Here is a 20374-nt window from a genome sequence, read left to right as displayed (position 1 = left end):
CTTAGTTAATTGCTGTTTCGATCGTTCTCTCCTCCTTCATCCAACATCTCCTGTGCACCCTGCAGAACCTCATTTAGTCTGTGCAATATTTCACTTCACCCCTGTCCTTTGGCTCCACACATCATAACTTCCCACTTTTTCCACCCGCGCCGTCAGCCGGCCCCAATTTCAATTTGGCTTAGATAGTTATAAATATCATCCTTTTTTTTTTGCTTTGTACATTATGTGTGGAATTTAATCAATGCAGAGGCACACAATTCAAGACGACATGTTTTACCTCTCGTTCCCAGTGGTGTAGTCTAATGTATTTTAGCGGGTATACTGTACTATATAAATATAGATAGATAGATAGATAGATAGATAGATAGATAGATAGATAGATAGATAGATAGATAGATAGAGATACTCTATTTATCCCAAAGGAAATTAAGGTGTCCAATAGCTTATACACAACATACATACATATAGGCACACAGACATATGACATCCACGCACAAAATATATCAAAAATATAATGGAAAGTATGTTGTTACATGTCATTGCACATTTTTAAATAGGTATATGGAAATCCTGGAGCTTTCTCAGTGGGTATACTGCGTATACCTGTGTATCACGTAGACTACACTACTGCTTGTTCCCAAGGAGGAGAATAAATTCTGAGCTTTCTCAAACTGCTGAAAGAGAGTCTGAAAAGAGTCTCAATCTGAGGGGAGACATCAGGTTGGCATGGGGGCAGAGCTGTCCTCAGGGGACGATTACAAGCTGGACCAAACAGCGTGATGGGAAGGTGCAGGGAGGCAGGAAAGGAGAGGAAATGATGGAGAGATTACAATGTCTCCAGGCAAGCAATTCTCTGTGTGTCATCTGGGAGGGCATATGCCTGCAAAATTCACTCGGGATACATTTTCACTCCTAGATTTGTTCTGGATCATCTTCCATTATCCTCCCAGATAGGACAGTCTCCAGAGCCAAACATGGCATTCATTCTCATATTGTCTCATGCAGATAAATCTAGATTGGGTGGGTGCTGAGGGGGGCATAAGCGCTGGAGGAGTCGGGTACTGAATGTCTCCAATACTTCGTCTTTTTTCTTTTGAGCTAAATGTGGCGCTTTTTATCAGGCGTGTTTACCATCCCACCTGGAGCCAAGATCAGAGGAGCAACACTTCTCACCACATCAAAGCGCGTTACACTGATAACTGTAATAACAGATAGGATGCCGTGTCAACTCAAAACATTGAATTTCCATTCCTCTTTTGGATCTAACTCATGCGTGTGTGATAAGTGATAAAAGATTAGATGCTATGTCAACTGTGAACATTTAATTCAGGGACTGTATGAAAATGAATAGGGCGTGGGTGAAAACCGGGATGGTATTGTTATTTTTCCATTGGCTGAACGTAGAGTAGTATTTAATGTTATTATCCTTAAAAGAAATTTCCATCATTCCTATTCATAGTTACATAAAATGTTACAACAAAAAGATGACTTTCACTTGTACTGTAGTTCAGAGATCTTCAACAGGGGGTCCGGGACCCCTAGTGGGTCCTCAGAGTCACTACAGGGGGGCCTCCAAATTATTGTTAATTTTTGAAAGTTTTTTCAAAAATGTAAAAATATTAACATGAATCCAACATATTATTAGCAAATATAAATCCCCACTGCTGATAGGCTTACTGGCCTATAGGTAAGGTAGCCATCCACAGATACAGTTCATCCTAAGGACTTCCTGTGCCACATATGTTTAACATTTAAACATGATTTATAAAATCATGCCAACAATTATTATTTGAATAGCTTAGTATTCTATGCAAAAAAGGTATTTATGAAGGCTTTGTGCCACCCTACGCGTTATTGTAGGCCCAGTTTAATATGCAACTCAATTTTATACAATATATGTAGTAGGGGGTCCCTGCTCTGTCTGTCTTTCAGTTAAGGGGTCTTTGGCTTAAAAAATATTGAAGACTCCTGCTGTAGTTCAGAAAGGAGAACTTTGCCACATGCAAAGGATAACAGTTCTGTCTCTGTATCAGAGTTTTATTATAATGTGTTAATGTATTTTTCAGGAACAATGCACATTGATCAACATCGCTGTAAATGTGCCAGTGTTATCCAAAAGGCTAATTTTCACCTGTAGTCCCCAAGGAAACAGCTTTACTTTGAGCTATCTTAGTTCAGCTTGTCAACAGTCTAATTGTTGCTAATAAGGACTGAACACAAAGTACAGCTGAGGCTGATGGGAATATCATTAGTTTTGCAGATATTTGGTCAAAAACCAAAGTATTGGACACATTATATTTTAGAGGAAAAGTGATTTTCATCAATTTTGACAATTCATCTTGAGTAGAACATGAATGTCTTTAGTCAATTTCATGGAAATCCATCCATTAGTTGTTCATATCACAAAAAATTCAAGTGGTGGAAGAAGTATTAAGATCCTCACCACACTGTAAAAATAAAATACTACACTACTAGTAACATCCATGCATTCATTTACTTAACTAAGTAAAATTATGTAAGTATTATCATGAAAATGTAAGTATTGATTGTGCAGTAAAATGCTCCCTGTGTGTGTTTTCCTATTATATCTGATGTTTCTGGATTAATATTCCTGCTGCATTGATGTTGCACTTTACTGCTGTAGATGTTGAGGTTGTGCTCATTGTAACTCCTTTATACACTCTTTGGTAGTTTAATATACAGCAATGCATCATATTCTATAAGATCATCATATGTTTGTAGCGTTGCTGTCCTGTGAGAACCACGTATCTCTAAAAAGTTCATAGTGTCAGAAAAACAGCCCTGTTTTCAGCTTTGGGACGATGCATTTTCCAGCTGATCCGAGAGGCTTTTTAAAGACTTTATAAGAAGAAGGAGAATTTTCTTAACACGTGAAGGAACACTTCATCCTCCAGTTTATCACAAACATTCAACATCAACACATCTGGAGATACATGGTCTTCATTCTAGTCAGAATATGAGTCTGATACTGCTCCACTGGGCTGTGATTATGGGGCGGGTTTCAACCGAACCAGGAAAGAAAATGCCTCTGCACTCAATTGGATAGACCTCCAACCAATCAGAGCAAGTATGTGACGTATGTGACGTATGTTGAGCCATCGAGGCCAGCTGTTAAATTAAACTTTTGCCGAATCCCGTAGGAATCGACAAATGCCTTGATTGCGGTTGTCTGTTCCTCTTGAATGAATGCGCTGTCGATATCTTCTATAAACAGACGCGATGGCGGAATCTCAATTCTCCAGCGGCAGCCATATTTGTTGTAAATTAATTCAACCTATGCGCTCTTTAGTGACGTGGTTGATTACGTTACTGTTGATCATATGTCCATCATCGTATAAAGCCCGCCCTGGCTTGGGCATAGTTGCTCCACAACGGCTTCCCGACCTCAAATGTTGTGGGCGGGGCTAAGTTCGGCTGGCATCCAGGCTAGCTAGGTATGAGGTGATACTAAATAAAGTACCTGTTGGCAGGTACCAGGGACTTTTTTTCATTATGGAAACCCAAAAAAGGCGAGTAGAGTCGAGGCGAGTCGAGCAGGTACCATGTCATGGAAAAAACGCCATTAGTCAAGACGAGGGTTGAAAGAAAACATGAATACCCCTGACGAGTGCTTTGCTTTTTCTTTTACAAATTGGAAGATGCCACCAGCCAAATAATGTTCATATAGCCCCTTACAGCTATTTTTACGATATCGTCTAAATTAGACTTTTGTTTTGCTGAAGATAACGCTCAGCCTGAAGAAGTACAGTGTATTAACAGTAAAAACCACACTGTCTACACCCCACACACCCTGACCTTTGACCACGTCTGTGTCTTTGGCACTGGAAGTGCGATCAGGTGGTGTGAAAAGCGTCAGACTCGATCATATATATTCTTTTAACACCTCCCTCTGCTGTGTGCTCTGATGTGACAGACGTCTCATTTCAGACTGGACCTAATAGCATGGTAATTGGTGTTAGATTGGATTAGGTTATCACTGGAGTTAACTGACCATGATCAGCTCTGCTAGCTGCAAACAATAACACACAAATGATCAGATAACACACTGAGAGCTGACAGCTGAGACTATCAGTGAAAAGAAAAAACAATTTAACGGTGACACACGCTACATTATGTCTCGATAAAATGAGATGACTGGCATCTATCGTGTGAAACACTAACCTGCCTGGGCTCCTTATCGTCACTCAACATCTCCCTCTCTAAATCCTTCTTCCTTGACCCATATTTCCTTTTTTTTTCTCTCCTTAATGGATCACACATCTCCCTCCATTATTAATGTGATAATTAGCAGCGAAGAGGGGGTGAGATCATGGCTAATAAGAAGAATAAATAACTGGGGAAATGTAATTTGAATTTAATGAAAAGTCTAGCTTAGGGGAGAGCGAAAGACTGATGAATGGAGATGGCAGGTGAGGGGTGTGTGTGTGTGTTAGGGGGGTGCTCAGGGCAGTGTCACAGAGATAAGAACAGAGTATGACCTCATGCTTCCTGAACTCACTCACAGGTTTTTTTTTCCAAGACCTTTTTCTTCATTACTTCTCTCCCATTTTGGCCCACTTGTCCTTCATCCTTCCGACATTTGCAGCAATATATAGCAGGTGGCATTTACACTGAAATGTGACCTGTGCCCTCAGCACCACTCGCATCCCTTTGTGGCGCCTGGGGGGGGGGAGACATGTTGACTCACGCTCATCTAAACATGCTTGTCTCATTGGTTAGCCTCCTCCTAAGAACTGGGATGGTGTGGTGGGAAGGGGTTAATTCCTGGCACTGCCGAGAGCAAAGAAACACCTGCAGGATTGTTTCAGACTCACCAACTCCTCCTCTTGATAACATGCGCAGGTGTCCACAGAGTCGTGTTTCCTCAGTTGCACAGAGAGACATGTAAGCACCTGCCTGTAGGCTGCTCGGGACTAAATATACCCTCGCTGCTAAAGCAGGACAAAAGTACATCTGTGCTAATGTCCTCTCATTAACATCAGATATGATTAAAAGCCACTAATTGACCACTTTAATGTGCGTGCAATTAATTATCAGCCAGACTTTGTGTAACATGCAGTTAAACTCCTTTGAGGATGTTTTTACCTCATGGCAAAACTCAAAAGTTGAAAACATTTAACTCAGCACTTTGAACATAAATACTTTCTTTCTAAGAAGTATGCAGACTCCACAGCTTTTATTGAAAATATAACAAGATATCTTGAAACATAAAACAATGTTATCCCCTGTTTAACTTTATAGGCGTAATGTCTTCAGCAAGGGAAAAAGTCAGTCTTTTGGACAGGGTTGAGTTACAAATTAACTTTCCAGCTCTGCAGATCGGCCCCTAAGCTAAAAAAAAAACCACACACACACACACACACACACACACACACACACACACACACACACACACACACACACACACAAGAGCTGTCATTCATCTCATCAACACTAGATGGGGATAAGCGCCTTGTTTGGAGTGATGGAGCGACAGTCAGTTTATTATAGCTTACACTCATGAAGCTTACATTGAGGTTTCTCAATTCAGTAAAACTCCTCTAAACAATCAGAAACATAACAGCTTGAGTCCATTTTCTTTCTTTCCTGTCCTGTCAGGTTTCCTGGGCCGGGCCTGAAGCGACCGCATCCCGGCTCCGAGTCCCGAAGCAACAAGCCCCCTGAGCCGATCATCAGCCAGATCATAGACAAACTCAAACACATCAACCAGGTCAGCTGTGTGCATGCACCACTTGTCATAGTGAGTTCTTGTGTTAAAACTTGTGTGTCTTTTTTACGGTAAGTTTGAAAACGTTTCTTTCTTTGTGCACACACGTTGCCCCATCCCTGTGTGGAGGCGAAAGGGTTTACCTAACTATTAGTTCTACCTCTTGGTTCACAATTGGACATTGATTTCCAAGCTGCTACAGGTCTGAACACACGAAGTGAAGGTGTGAAATGAAGATGCCTTGTGTTGCAATGCACATATTAGAGAGGACCTCCGCTGACAATCAGTGTTTCCACTGGGGTCCTGCTATGGTTAGAGTGTAGTCACCACTGTCCTACAAAGGCCACAGAAGTAAGAACATCAGTAAATGCAATGACAAAACATGACTACAATTGTTGTCTATCCTGCAAAAAGATAGCAAGTTCTTTTGTTCTTGGCAAATAAAATAATTTGATATTTAATCTGAAATGACACTTTTTTTATGGTACACACAGATTTATGGTAATGATGAAGTGAAGTTACCTCATCAAATTCCTCACCAAATGATCTCAGAGTTCTGCATGCTGGGAAACATTTCTCCACTGACGACACCTGATAAACACAGAGGAGTTAGACAGAAAATAATTTGACACGTGAAGTAGACCAACTCAGGGAGAAGATAGTACCGAAATATTTCTGTAGGACACACAGATTCAAATGTTGTATTGAAATTGATGCAACATCCCTGTCATGTTGGTAAGACTCAATCCAGTCATCAATGACAGACTGTAGAAAAAGATGGATGGACACATTTTAAAATCAGAAATCAATTAAAGGTCTTATGACATGCTGCTTTTTGGATTCTTTTATATAGGCCTTAGTGGTCCCCTAATACTGTATCTGAAGTCTCTTTTATATAGGCCTTAGTGGTCCCCTAATACTGTATCTGAAGTCTCTTTTATATAGACCTTAGTGGTCCCCTAATACTGTATCTGAAGTCTCTTTTATATAGACCTTAGTGGTCCCCCTAATACTGTATCTGAAGTCTCTTTTATATAGACCTTAGTGGTCCCCCTAATACTGTATCTGAAGTCTCTTTTATATAGACCTTAGTGGTCCCCTAATACTGTATCTGAAGTCTCTTTTATATAGGCCTTAGTGGTCCCCTAATACTGTATCTGAAGTCTCTTTTATATAAACCTTAGTGGTCCCCTAATACTGTATCTGAAGTCTCTTTCCGGAAATTCAGCCTTGGTGCAGAAATACAAAATGAATGGCAGTCAATGGAATGCTAATGGCGGGTGAGTGCTTGTTAGCATCAAAATGGCACCATAGGAGCTACGGGTTGTTGACAGACGCTTACCCCCTTGGTTTTCAAGCCATGATGTCTCTCTCTCTTTCTCATGGGTGGGCCAAATTCTCTGGGAGGGCAAAGCAGAGAAAGGGGAGGTAACCTTCCTCCTTATGAGGTCATAAGGGGACGATTCCAGATCGGCCCATCTGAGCTTTCATTTTCTCAAAGGCAGAGCAGGATACCCAGTGCTCGGTTTACACCTATCACCATTTCTAGCCACTGGGGGACCATAGGCAGGCTGGGGGAACTCATATTAATGTTAAAAAACCTCATAAAGTGACATTTTCATGCCATGGGAGATGGGACCTTTAAGAATGCAGAACATTAGTTTTTTCATGTTACTGAGAAACAGATTTTTACAGTGCGACAGTCTCAAACAGCTTGCAATTCATACCTGCATTGCACTGCACTCAAACAGCATTATGTTTTATTTATCCGACCTGCTCCCTTCCCTCCTTTCCCTTTCTTCCCTGCTGCCTTCTTCCCCTTCAAAGGGGAGAATACAAAGCTAGTTTTAATCACAAATAAGAAAAACTAATAGACACAGTGCTTTGTTACTTGACCAGGCTGTCCTGACCCAGGTAGGGGTGTTAATGATTAACCGTTTATCCATTAACTGACAATAAGAATTTTGACAGATATAAGTTCAATAAGGGCTGCACGATATGAGGAAAATATGCAACAACGTTGTTGAATATTACAGATTTTAAAGTGTACTCCGTTCCATCTGCTGCTTTTCAGTATTCTGCTAAAATACAACATGCTTGTTGAATTTAAAAAAAGTAAACGAAATCCCTTCAACATTTTTTTATTGAACAATTGAACAAAACACAAAAGGCATCCAAAAAAAGAATGATAGTTACATTTTAAAGTGCAGTTGTCTGCTAATACTCTCTTTCAACTAAATCAATGTGTCTTCTGCGATATTTCGATGTGTATATCATGGATATCGCGATGACGATAACAGAACGACATATTGTGCAGCCCGTTTTGTCAATGCCTTGCTCTTTTTAAACCCAATAAAATGCTATTGACGAGGAGATGGGGGGTTGTTGTCCTCCATCCACAATAAGCCCAAGCTGTCGTCAAGGCTGAAGCCCCCTTTTTTGGGTCGCTGCAGTCGCCATGGAAACCACCTTTTGGAGTGGGATGGCTGAGTACAGAGATGTTAGGCTCAAAGTATGCCTCTGTAGGTATATGTATCAGCCCACAGATCTGTCTGTATTTCCTGGTCCCTCGGGGTTGCGCTTGTAGCTGGCTGTCAACACTGCTGACCACCTACAATCTCCTCCCCCCCCCACACACACACACACACACACACACATACACCAGCTTCCTGCTGTAAAGTGTATTTGTGTGTGTGTGTGTTAGTGTTTTTTTCTGCATGTATGTGTTTGAGCTCCTGAGTGCTGCAGTCCTGTCACAGTGGATTACAATCCTTCTCTCGTGTTTAAACAACCTGAGAGATCCAAAGAGCAACTGTGGACCTTCCTCAACCCCCCACCCCTCCCCTCTGACAACCAGAGACCCTCAAGAAAAATACAGAGGGTTATGGTTTGAGACACCGTCATTTTCTTCAATTACTCTTGCTGTATGACCTCATGAGCGCTTCCTCCTGCTGTAAGCGAGAGGAGCGATACTTGAACAGGAATATGAGGTGTTTACTTACCCCCTACCCTCTTCAAAATCCCGCACGGGATTCATCCTAGATCTCACTCTAAATGCTTTACGCAGGTTTAAAAGATGATTCCAGTTAGAGCTGCAAAAGATTAATCAATTAATCGATTAGTTGTCAACTATTAAATTAATCACCAACTGAGTAGGATGCTGGCGATCATGGACAATAACCGCCACACACTACACAGCACGTTCATCCAACAGAGGAGCATGTTCAGTGGCAGACGCCTGTCACTGTCACGCTCAACAGACAGGTTAAGGAGGTCCTTTGTCCCCAGGGCCATCCAGCTCTTCAATATCACACAAAGGAGGAGGGAAGAAATGGACTTTTCAGCATGAGTCTGTCTCTCTCAGCCCCTACCATTATATCACTTTGACTGCTGTACAACTGTCTTATAGGCTATATCAGCGCTCCTACACAATCTGGACTGTGGTCATAACATCTACATCTTGTAACTTATTCCCTGTTATATATTGTTATTATTCTGATTCAATCAGTCAGTTAATATGTTATTATGTTAATATTTCATAGTCATGGTTAATATTTAATAATACTCTACTGCACTGTTCAATCCCTGCACTGTTCAGTTTTGCACTATCACCATTGCACACAGTCAACCATGGCACCTTATCATAGTCATTGCATTTCTGTGTGTGATTTTTATTTTTATTTTTATTCTTATGTATGTGTGATATATGTATGTATATGTGTTTGTTGTGTTAAGGTTGTCTAAGCTATTGGATCCTAAAATTTCCTTCGGGATGAATAAAGTATCTATCTATCTATCTATCTATCTATCTATCTAACTGTTTTGATAATCGATGAATAGGTTTTAGTAGAAAGTAAAAATTCTCTGATTCCAGCTTCTTTAATGTGAAAATGTTCTAGCTTCTTCTCTCCTCTGTGGCAGTAAGCTGAATATCTTTGAGTTGTAGACATAATAAGACATTTGAGGACGTCATCTTGGGCTTTTGGGAAACACTGATCCACATTTTTCCCCATTTTCTGACATTTTATAGACCAAACAACTAAACGATTTCAGTTTACTGTACAAAAATGTGGGTAATATATTTATAGTTTAGTCTTTAATACTCTTTACAGAACAACTCCAACTACACTTATTTTGTTATGATAGTTTATTCAAACCACTTTATTTACAAAAAGTGAGCATAAGGTGGTATAATAATCCCTCAATGCACAGGAAAACTGCATGTGAACACAACTTTGGCAAGTATGTTAAGTACGCTGGTTGGTTACAACGTACAGTTTGGGTAATAATTTTACCCTTCTGACTTCTTTTTAGCAATGTTGCAACATTCCCATGCCTCAGCAGTTCATTTGTTGAGTATGATGTTTTTGTAATACCAATAGGAATGGTGGCCAGAACTACACAAATTAAAACCCAGTGTAGTCGTGAGTATTTATTGTAATAAACGGGAATCATCCTTTAATCTTAAAAACACAGGAAATGTACACATACACACGCTAATGTAATAAGCCTTTCAAAACTTCCTGCTCTGACAGGGACAGCCATTTGTACACATGTGATTACAAGCAGAGCTGCTGCAGTGCAGACTGTTTACCATGTGGATCAGGTTCCTGATAGGCTTTTGATGAGATTTTGTAAGAAAACGCAGTTTGGTGAAATGACTGAGCTCATTGTGTAACACATTCAGACAATCCCTTAGAAACATGGACACAGGCAAACTCTCTCTCTCTCTCTCTCTCTCTCTCTCTCTCTGTGATCAGATGCTCTTAGTAACCTAGTCTGGATCAACCGAAGAACATTTCCAGGATAATTGCCTGACATCCTGTGCGTGTTCCTCACCTTCCGCTCTCTGTGTGTTGCCGTTCTCAAACTCTGTTTTCCTTCGGGAAACAAAAACAAACTTTGAGCTAGCGAGCTGCATTTCGCATGATTTTGTGCAACAAGGCAGGCCTTTGCTTTTAGCCTAGAAATCTAGATGCCCCCTAGCGGCAGCAAATGTAATTTGCAGCCAGGGTCAGTCTAGCAACTCTCCGTTGGTTTGCGAGCTGGAAAAACCAAATTCTGGTCAGGCCAATCACATCGTGTTTAGAGTCGGTGGGCAGGCTTAACATAAGGATGGCAGAGTTGCGACGGTTCCGCGTGAATTCCCTGCTACTTGAAAATAAAGAAGATGGCTGCTGCTGCTGGAGAACAGCGGTCTTTGGATTCGGCTTTGGCCGCGACTCTGGAAGACTTGGAGTTAAGCACTGAAGTCATTCTTAAAAAGGAAGATGTGTTCGGAGTTTTGCTGACCGGATACGGCAAAGGTTTAATCTATCAACTAGCGTTGCTCTGGTTGGCTATGAGTGCAGAAGGAATTTGAAAGACAACTGTTTATCCCGCCCCTAGGACTGAGTCCTGCCAATGGTGAGTTCCCAGACCCAACAACTTGATGTGGGTCTGGCTTGTCAGGCCAGGCCTGCTTGGTTCTTTCGGGAAATGATTGTAAAGATTTACAAAGAAGATGTTTACAGCATTTACATTTACGCTCTAACTGGGACGTTTTGGGACCGATATGGGAGGATTGCTACGGACAAAATACACACGGCGATACACTGGTAAGAGCAAATTACGTTTAACCATGTATCCAGCTAATTTACATAGCTCACGTTACTGTATTGTGTCAACAGTTAACTTCATTTGTATGTGGCGTTTTCTTTTGCAGGGTTCAAATGTTCAATCCATAGACTGTTAATATTAATGGACAACACATCCGGTTCGGCGTTCTGCCATGCGGAAGTGCCTTAAACCTGCATTCTATCTGAATTCCAGTAGGGGGCGACACGTGCAAAAGGAGGTCGGTTTCTGTAGAAGTCTATCAGAAAGTGAGACACTTCTCACTTGATTTATTACCCCAGTAAACATTTTCATAATGAGTTTATGGTCTCAATCGCTAGTTTTAAGTCTTCTGCAACACAGAATGATGTTCATTTTTTGAATTATGGTCTCGTTGATTTTAAAATCTGCGATAAAGCAGGGGGTGTTTTAGGGCGTGGCTATGATGTGATTGCCAGTGAAAGTGTGTAACGTAACGTGGAGTGTAACCAGCGTTGATGGCTCCTCCTTCACTCCTCCCTCTCGTCTAAAATCGTCACATCCGCAACCAGGATGGCTGTGCCCGTAACGGCAAACTCGACGACTCATAGCAGATCTCCACAAACCAACAGGTGACATCACACATGCTTGTCCACTAATTTACAGTCTATGGTTCACAACAACTTCCTTCCCGAATCCCGAGACTATTCTGCAGAGCCACCGTCGCTGCGTCTGGAACTTAGCGCCGCCCAAGACAATTGTGATTGGTTTAAAGAAATGCAAACAACCCAAAGCAGTTTTCTTTGGAGTATGTGTGGAGTATGCGAGACTACCAGTAACCTAATACTCGTTTCTCATTGGCTCCCATGTTGTACTGATGACGCGGCATACATGTGAACATTTATGGGGGTTGGATTCTGTTTACATAAATGCCTGATATTTATGCAGATTGACTATCCACATGGGAGCTTTTAATCCCGTTTCTGATGACCGTACAGCAGAGTCAAGCACATTTCTGCTTGAACTCCATTTTCCTTTAGATCTCGACATCAATGTGCTGGATTAACATCTGACAAAAAAACTGACTGAGCTTGATTGCATATTTCATGTGCAGTAAAACTCTTTATGACTCGTAGCCATTTGTGCAGAAATCAGAATACACAAATATTTACACTACAAATCATCACTATGCTGGTGTACACAATATAACAGGAACACTTCACATGATGCAATATAAAACAATAGTCCTGTAATAAAAACTACCATTGTGAAGTTTGCAATATAAAAGTTTTCTGAGAGAGCTCACTCAACTTTATGGCAACTTTTGAGGTTTCAATTTATGGTGTTTATGTATCATTTTCCATTATATTGTAAGCTGTTGTTTTGTCTAACCATTTGTATATCCATTTTGGACATTTGCAAACATGTTTGAAACAAATGTATTGTTCAGTAAGTAACAACGAGACAAAGAGGCTACAGCCATGCTAGTGGTTCAGTGAGGCGGTGCTGTAAAGGTCCAGTGTGTAACGTGTTTAGTTGTTCATGATCAAAATCTGTGTTGCCCGTTCACAAACTTGTCCTTTTTCATGAATATTTACCACCACCATCAATTCCAAGTAGTGCTATCGGCTTGAAATTTTACATTTGCGTTTGCACAAACTGGGATAGACGCTCCATATTCATGCTCCATCTTGGAATACGTTAGCAGGTAAGGAACATACAGGACATACTGCTCCGCCTTTCGCGTTTTCTCTGTCACATGATTAACTCACAGGTGCTGCTAATGCTGCTAATGGGTATCGTAGCTTCCCGGCCCCGGCAAGTTTGAAGAAGGAAACATGGAGGACCACACGTATTCAAAATCCAAATTTCAGGAACAGGAGTCTTCTTCTTCGCCCAGAAAAAGGATATTGAAAAGAGCAAGAGACCGGCTTTTTGAAGCGTGAAGGCTACCGTAGCTGTAATACGTACTTTGAACTACGTGGCGCGAGAGAGTTGATTGCGATATATGATCTCAACGCTAGATGGGAGAAATTCCCACACATTGGACCTTTATGCGAAATGCTAACATCAGCATGCTAACATGCTCACAATGATGATGTTAAGCAATTATGTTTACCATTTTCACCATCTTAGTCTAGCGTGTTAGCATGTAAACATTTTCTAGTTGGCACTAAACACAAAGCACAGCTGAGGCTGATGGCCATGAACCAAAGGAGATTATATATTGAAATTTTGACCTGACGTGTGGCGCTAGATGAAAAGTTAATGGGTCATCAAAGTTATTACAATTCATCCTGAGAGGACCATGAATGATTGTACAAAATTTCATCAATACATCCCAATAAGTGTGGAGACATTTCACTCAAAACCTCATGATGGAGCTAGTTGGAAAGTCAAATCAAGTAAACAGAAAATCAAATATCACAATATGTTATGAAAATATTTAGACTTGATTTTTGATAAATAATCATCAGTAATGTGGATATAATGACTAAGTGGGTAATAGTGGGGGTCAACCTTGAACAAATTGCAACAAAAGCAAACTCAACTGATTTTGTATCCTCAATATGTCCTGAGGAAGGAAAAAAAAGCCCCGAAGAATCACATTAGGGGAAGTTTCGAAAAAGACCCAAATATAGCCTATTCATATACCTATTCATTCTTTTTCTCACGTGAATAGGGTAAACATTTAAACCTTTAGATAGCACCATGAAAATTACTGAGTTGATTACTTACATCAAGACTAACAAAAAATCTATTACAAGTTTTTTTAAATTGTTTGTTAACATGCGCAAATGGTGCATAATCTATATATAATATAAAGGCAAATAATAGAACTGCAAAAACAGTCTGGTAAGTTCAGAAAATGACATAACTGTACTGTAATGCAGCCTTTAAAACCAGGAAAAGACAACACTTATGCCATATTACGATATCCAAAATCTAAGATGATATCTTGTCTCATATCACGATGTCGATATAATATCAATATAGCTCAACATTATTAGGATACATCATCTGGAAACCATGAACTTCTTTACAAAATGTGTCATTCCATCTAGTACCGTAGATATTGAGATATTTCTCTGGATCAGTGAAAGTTTTGACCTGATGACACCACATTAAAATCATCTCATCAGGGGATCACCAAGTCATTAGGATTTAACCTCAGGGAACCATGAATCTCTGTACAATTTTTCACGGCAATCCATCCAACACTTGTCGAGGTATCAAAGTAGTGGGCTGACCGATCCATAGATCCATGATGCTAGCGTGAAAACAAACATATCTGCCAGTAGGCATATGTAAGAGGAAAAACCCTTATACTTGCTTTATAATCCTGCTAAATGTTTATTGACTATACACAGTATTTCATGGTCCTAGCTGCTCTGAGCCGGCATGTTGTAAACAACCTCTGAAAGCACTGGAGAAAGTGATGTTGTTTAGTTAAAAGCAGTTTTACAAGGTCTCCGCCTCCCTGCCAGTTGAAAGACCACCAGCTCTGGATGTTGCAGGGCTAAAAGCAAATGGATTAATTAACCATCTGATATGAGAGTAGGCCACAACTCACAGATAATTACTTTCATCTGCCCTGTTTATATGCGGAGTGTATGAGGGCAGGCCAACAATGAGATAGTATGTGTAATGTTCCTGGAAGTCAACCAGCAGAGTGCCATGCTGATTAAAAACTGCAGTATTTCAGTCTCATGATGTTGCCTGTGTGTTTGAGCATCGTGTACAGTGTGTTCTGAGCTGCAGACTGAAGAATGTGCACATTATTGTACTTTTTATATGCATTCAGCTCCACATTCAGGACATGGGTCACTCACATACTGGTCTTTACAAGTCCTATAAGACTCTTTTATCCTGAGCACATTTTCCATTTGAATGAACATTATTTTCCTTTTGGCGCAAACGGTGAGCACAATCAACGGTTCTTCCAGCATGTGCTGAACCACTCTCTAACCACGAATCAGTCCCAGCCCACAGTATGCGTAGACTATGTCATAAAATATAGGGGCTACTCTCTTAAACAGTGAGGGGAACATGGGACCCCTCAAAAGAATCCACTTTCTTCCAACTTTAATCCCCCTGATGTTTCATTCCTCCGCTCCTAAGTGCTCCGTGACGATGGCCCTGTGTAATGAAACTATGCAGCGGAAATGTGTCATTTCTCACGTTGTCAGTGTTGATCAGAGAATCAGCAGATACAGAGACAGTCTGGCAGGGAGACCCTTGCCTTTGTGCCTTTGTGAGGCTAAACTAAACACCAGAAGAAAAAAAAGAAACTCAGTGCCGGTCGCCTCAGCTTGTAAAACAACGTTTTCTCACGCCTAAAGCAGCTGATGTCATGACTGAGCCATAGCCAAGTTTAAAGTGAACTGTGCACTATAAATGGATAAAGAGAAATGGCTTTCTCCTTTGGTTATTGCTTCTCGACTTGGAATCTTTAAACAGTGCAGGACTGTGAGGAGCCATGGACATTTCTGTGCATGCTTACACTGTGTAACAAATTCCTGTGCGAGGTCCTGTCTGAGTGCTGTGCCCTGGATATGCAGCGTGTTAAAACTGATAAAGTGTACACATCGACACGCTTTCCTCGGCTGTGACGTCAAGTCGACGGTTTTCTGTGATGCCAGTCTGACAAAGTCTCGCTGTTTTCTTAATGAGAACTTTGCCGTTACTGTGACACTAAATTAATGCTCCTATTTTGTAAAAACTGGCCCAGTCAGTTCCCTTGTGCAGAGACATGCGTGGGCAGCACTCTTAAATTAGAACATTATTTTGGTGATGTGTTCTTGTTCTGAGGAGATGAGTTTGTTTTTCTGAACATCTGTTTAACTTCCCAGCGTATCGTGTTTCTCCTCTGAACGACTAATCTCACAGGAGATGGTTGAGCTAGTGGCAAAATGGAGCAATTATGTGATTGGTCTTTGATTACAGAGCGTTTCCCACTCATTTGTCAGATGAGTTTGCCATTTGGAGGGTCAGACCTCCTGGGACTATTCTGACAGCCTCTTCTTGGCTATATGACACTCTTTGTAGGGATACATTTGGAATACCAAAGATATGAAAGACATCTTTGTGAAGATTTTTATGAATCCCTCTCGGCAAAACACAATTATTTCATCTTATACTGTTAAAATTGCTCTGTCATTTCAAGAATAACAAACGTTGCGTGCCAAAGTTTTTGTTTTTGCACCTTATTCCCATGTTTCAGCCTTCACTCCCATCATTATGTTGCCTTTCTTTCCATCTTCCCAGCTGTGCTGAGTTGTGTGTGACAGACTCCAGCTCTGTCGCCCTTCCCTCCTCCCAGCCCCCGCCTTCTCCCCCTCTCCTAAACCCCTAGGCCCCCCCTCCTCTCCCCCCCAGCTTCCCAGTCTAATTGAAGCCAGAACCTGGGAAAATCCTGCAGGTAGGACAGGAATCCAGGGTGGAAAATAAACCAGATCCCGAGCGCCACAAATTCCATCACGCAGTCTCACTTCCTCCGAGCCACCAGAGCCTGGGCAGCGTGTGCTCGACACCTCGTGCACGCTCATACAGAATGCGCGCTTTAATATATAACTCACACACACACTTGAGCTCGGACAGTTTTTACTGTGCACACTCGCAGCAGTTAATCTTACACACACACACGTAGTTAGGAATATGACTACAGCAGATACATTTCCAGTTCACACACAGCAGTGACACAGTCGCTATGAAATAAAGCAACACTTCAAATATACGCTATGAAATGTGTGAATAAACACAGTGCTGTGTGTATTATAATTACAGTAGAGATAAAATGGAAGCAGCTTCATGACACGGCCACAAGCGGTGGCCTTCTCCTGCAGGGTGTGCTTACTATCAGACTAATAGACACCATGGGTGTTGGACTAGGCCTGCTGTTTTGTAAACTTACACTTGCTAACCTAGCCATTATGCACGCTCCAGTCAAAGAATCTGACTTGTGTTTGATGTTATTTACTGAGGGTTTTTGAAGCGTTATTTAATATACCCCCTCGGGGCCTTCGTCCTCTCGCCTTCCTAGTTTTTATGTGTGTGAAGTACGACTGCCCTGGAAGCGGAGGAGGAAGGAGAGCTGTTACGCTGCTATATTTGTGTGCAGGGATAAGCCATGAGGGTTCTTTAAATGAAGTGTGACACCTGGTGTAAACCTCCGCAGAGCTGCAGGGCGTTTGTAGAGGCAGAGTCAGTATCCCTGTTAGAGCACCACACACGCATGTTATCCTTTTCGCTTTCCGGAGACTTCTGACTTCATGGTAGGTTTAGGATTTGAGGAGTTATGAGGAGTTATGGTTCCTTAACTTTAGGAATCCAACCCTCAGATACCCCCGCCCCTACCTACATACACACACTCACCCACCCCTCTCCCACCCCGGCTTTCTCCCCTGCTGGCTGGGAGGTCAGACAGAGCATGTGAGGGCCCTTTTCCTCCCAATTAGTCTGTCTGCTAATGAGGCCCAACCATCCCTTCTACCACTGCTGCCACCCATTCCTCCTTACCTCCATACCTCCACCTCTCCCTGTCCCCCCCCCCCCCCCCCCACCATCAGCCCTGAGGCCCGAGCCAGGGTCGCCTCTGTCTACCCACTGCGCCCCTTTGCTCCCACACCACTACCACCCCACTGGGTGTAATTATCACGCAGCCGGCTTATAAAAACCTGGCTTGCTAACCAGGAACCACAGCACACACACACACACACACACACACACACACACACACACACACACACACACACACACATACTCCCACACAGGTAAAAACAGTGTGTGCTGTGGGCTTTTCATTCTCTCGATCTAATATTTCTTTGCTGATCCTTAGCTTTTTGTTGAACTGTCAGCGAGCACAGACATGAACAGCTGAGTCTTCCTGCTGCGGTCTCTCATCTGATCCACACATCCTGGGCTTGTTGTCACTGGGCACAATCACGTGTTACAGTCCCCCCTGAATGGGGCCAGGGGTCACACTTCCTGTTTCCTGTCTCTGCTAGGTCATCAGAGGGTCTCCCTGTGAGGGTCAGAGACCTCCTCTGTTCCTCCTCTGCCTTTTGTTTGGACCAGGGGGGACACAGCAGAGTTAAGGCTCCTCTCCGGACCTGTCAAAGTGTTAGCACTCCCAAACTTTATCATTCCCTCACATGCTCCTTTTTCATCTTGCTAGACACCCATACCTTGTCGGTATGAGGTACTTCCCCTGACCCCATTTTGCTATTTTCCAGCACTCTCAAGCCATTTTCTCTGTTTTTTTTCTGTAAGCTTTTAGATAAGCTAGCTATCAGCAGAACAGCTGCTTGTAGCCTCGCAGCCCACTGAAGCTTGTGCAAGCACTGGCCACTCCACCCTCTGTTATAGGCTTACCCAGGCGAGCGTCCGCCGGCTCCCGCTAGGTGTGATCACGGGACACTCAGTGACTCAGTCTGCTGATGTTGAAATGGAAGGTTTCTTAGCAACACATGACTTTGGGAACCACTGCGATAACGTGTAGAGCAGACGAGCAGCAGACAAAAAGAGATTGTCTGAGGGGCGTAATCTGATTTAGTAACCAGCGGCCTGTGCAGGAAGGGGACTTTTTAAATTATTAAACCCCATGCAGACAATCAGGAACATTCACAGACATAAGTTAAGATTTTCATTTGGTTAGCCTCAAAAAAAGATTGAAAATTGTTGTCATACCAGATAGATTTAATACTAAGGGGACTTAACCCTGTGTATTCATGCGTTGCTTTCATCTGAACTGAGAATGTCTGGATAAACAGAGAAGACACAATGGTTTATTCTTCCAGAAGATGAACTGGCAACAATTTATTTAATCTGCTATTTTTAATATATGACGAGGGTTTAAGAGTTTTCATTAGCTTTCAAAGATGATCTACCAGAGGAATAACGTCACTGCCAACAGAGTCTAAACATTCATTCAGGATTCAGTCCAAACTAGAAAAATCTGGAAATGGCCTTATGGGCTTAGCCAGAAAGGTGGAGCGGACACATGCCCAGTTTAACACTCAACTTGAGGGCTCCTTTTTGTCTTCTCTGTGTGTTCTGTTCCAACTTGAACTAACATCAGGAAATGATATCTCGTCTGCATTTACTGTCTGTGGCTGGGCTCCCGTTGCGTGACATACCCGGCCGCGGACAGATAGAGGAAGACAAGACAAGAAAAGAATCAGAGAGAAGAATGCGAGTGCATACGTCCCCCACCTCTTTACATTACAGATTCAATAAAAGTTGAGTAATGAGAGCGGGTAGGACTGCAGGGCAGGCTGTGTCGTCCGAAAACGTCCGCTCTTCCTGTCAGCGTGCTGAGGAGCTTTCCATGACTCACTTTGTGGAAAGTGCCTCCTGTCATTCCTCTGCCTGCCTGTCTTTCTCCCAAGGTGTCCCTCATTCATTCCCACTCTCCTGGCTCTCTTCTCCAAACAGCACGTCTGCAAACTTGATACAAGAGCAGCAGCTCAGTATACATGTGGGGATTAGGTGTAAGGAAAGTCCATTTCCTTCATTTGTCATGAAAAATAGTCTGTGCTGAAAAGTCATGTGTGTTTGTCTACACACTGACCCGGGCATCAGCTCCTATCTACACTGATTTAATGATAGAGCCTACAGTCTGCTGTACAGTTTTGGGCTTTACAGGAACTCAAAGATAAATAGATCATTAGAGCTGCAGCGTAAAATATAGCAGTTTATAATGTTTCTTACCAGGGCTCTGAATGTCTAAAGTATGCATGTTACATGATAGAAAAAGACTGATTACTTCTCTCACTTAGGAGGATAACTTCCCTTTATTTCTGGATTCATGTTCTTAGTTTGGCAACATTTTCTATTGGCGATGATAAGATTGTAGTCACAAAGTAAATTAGACTTGGGAATTGCAACACTGCTAAACGGAACTCTTAACGGGGCAAGAAACATAAGCAGTGAGATGAAAGGTTGTAAACTAAACCCTGGGTTAGCCAAACTTATTTGGAGGAGAAACAAAGTCAAGTTATACATCAGTTCACAGATGTTCACTTTCTTGTGAACTTTGACCTGCTGTATTTTCTATAGGTAGCTTGAATA

At 42.0% G+C, this 20374-nt stretch overlaps 1 protein-coding gene and 1 long non-coding RNA gene across 2 annotated transcripts in view; one reads left to right on the top strand and one right to left on the bottom strand.

Annotated features, from left to right (window-relative positions):
• gpc3 (glypican 3) overlaps positions 1 to 20374 on the top strand; it is a 129030-nt gene that overhangs the window by 84104 nt on the left and 24552 nt on the right. Inside the window, exon 6 of the mRNA XM_078261180.1 lies at positions 5620 to 5731. Coding sequence (XP_078117306.1) covers positions 5620 to 5731 — 112 coding nt within the window. The remainder of the gene's footprint in view (positions 1 to 5619; positions 5732 to 20374) is intronic.
• On the bottom strand, positions 5708 to 18734 carry LOC144524726 (uncharacterized). The gene is made up of 3 exons (XR_013502636.1): positions 18677 to 18734; positions 6251 to 6319; positions 5708 to 6062 (listed from the first exon to the last, which is right to left on the bottom strand). It is a non-coding gene; the product is annotated as an uncharacterized LOC144524726 (long non-coding RNA).

This window comes from Sander vitreus, chromosome 10, assembly GCF_031162955.1.
Source record: "Sander vitreus isolate 19-12246 chromosome 10, sanVit1, whole genome shotgun sequence".
NCBI lineage: Eukaryota > Metazoa > Chordata > Actinopteri > Perciformes > Percidae > Sander > Sander vitreus.
The sequence above is the reverse complement of the archived record's forward strand: the minus strand, read 5'-3'. Positions and strand labels throughout refer to the sequence as shown.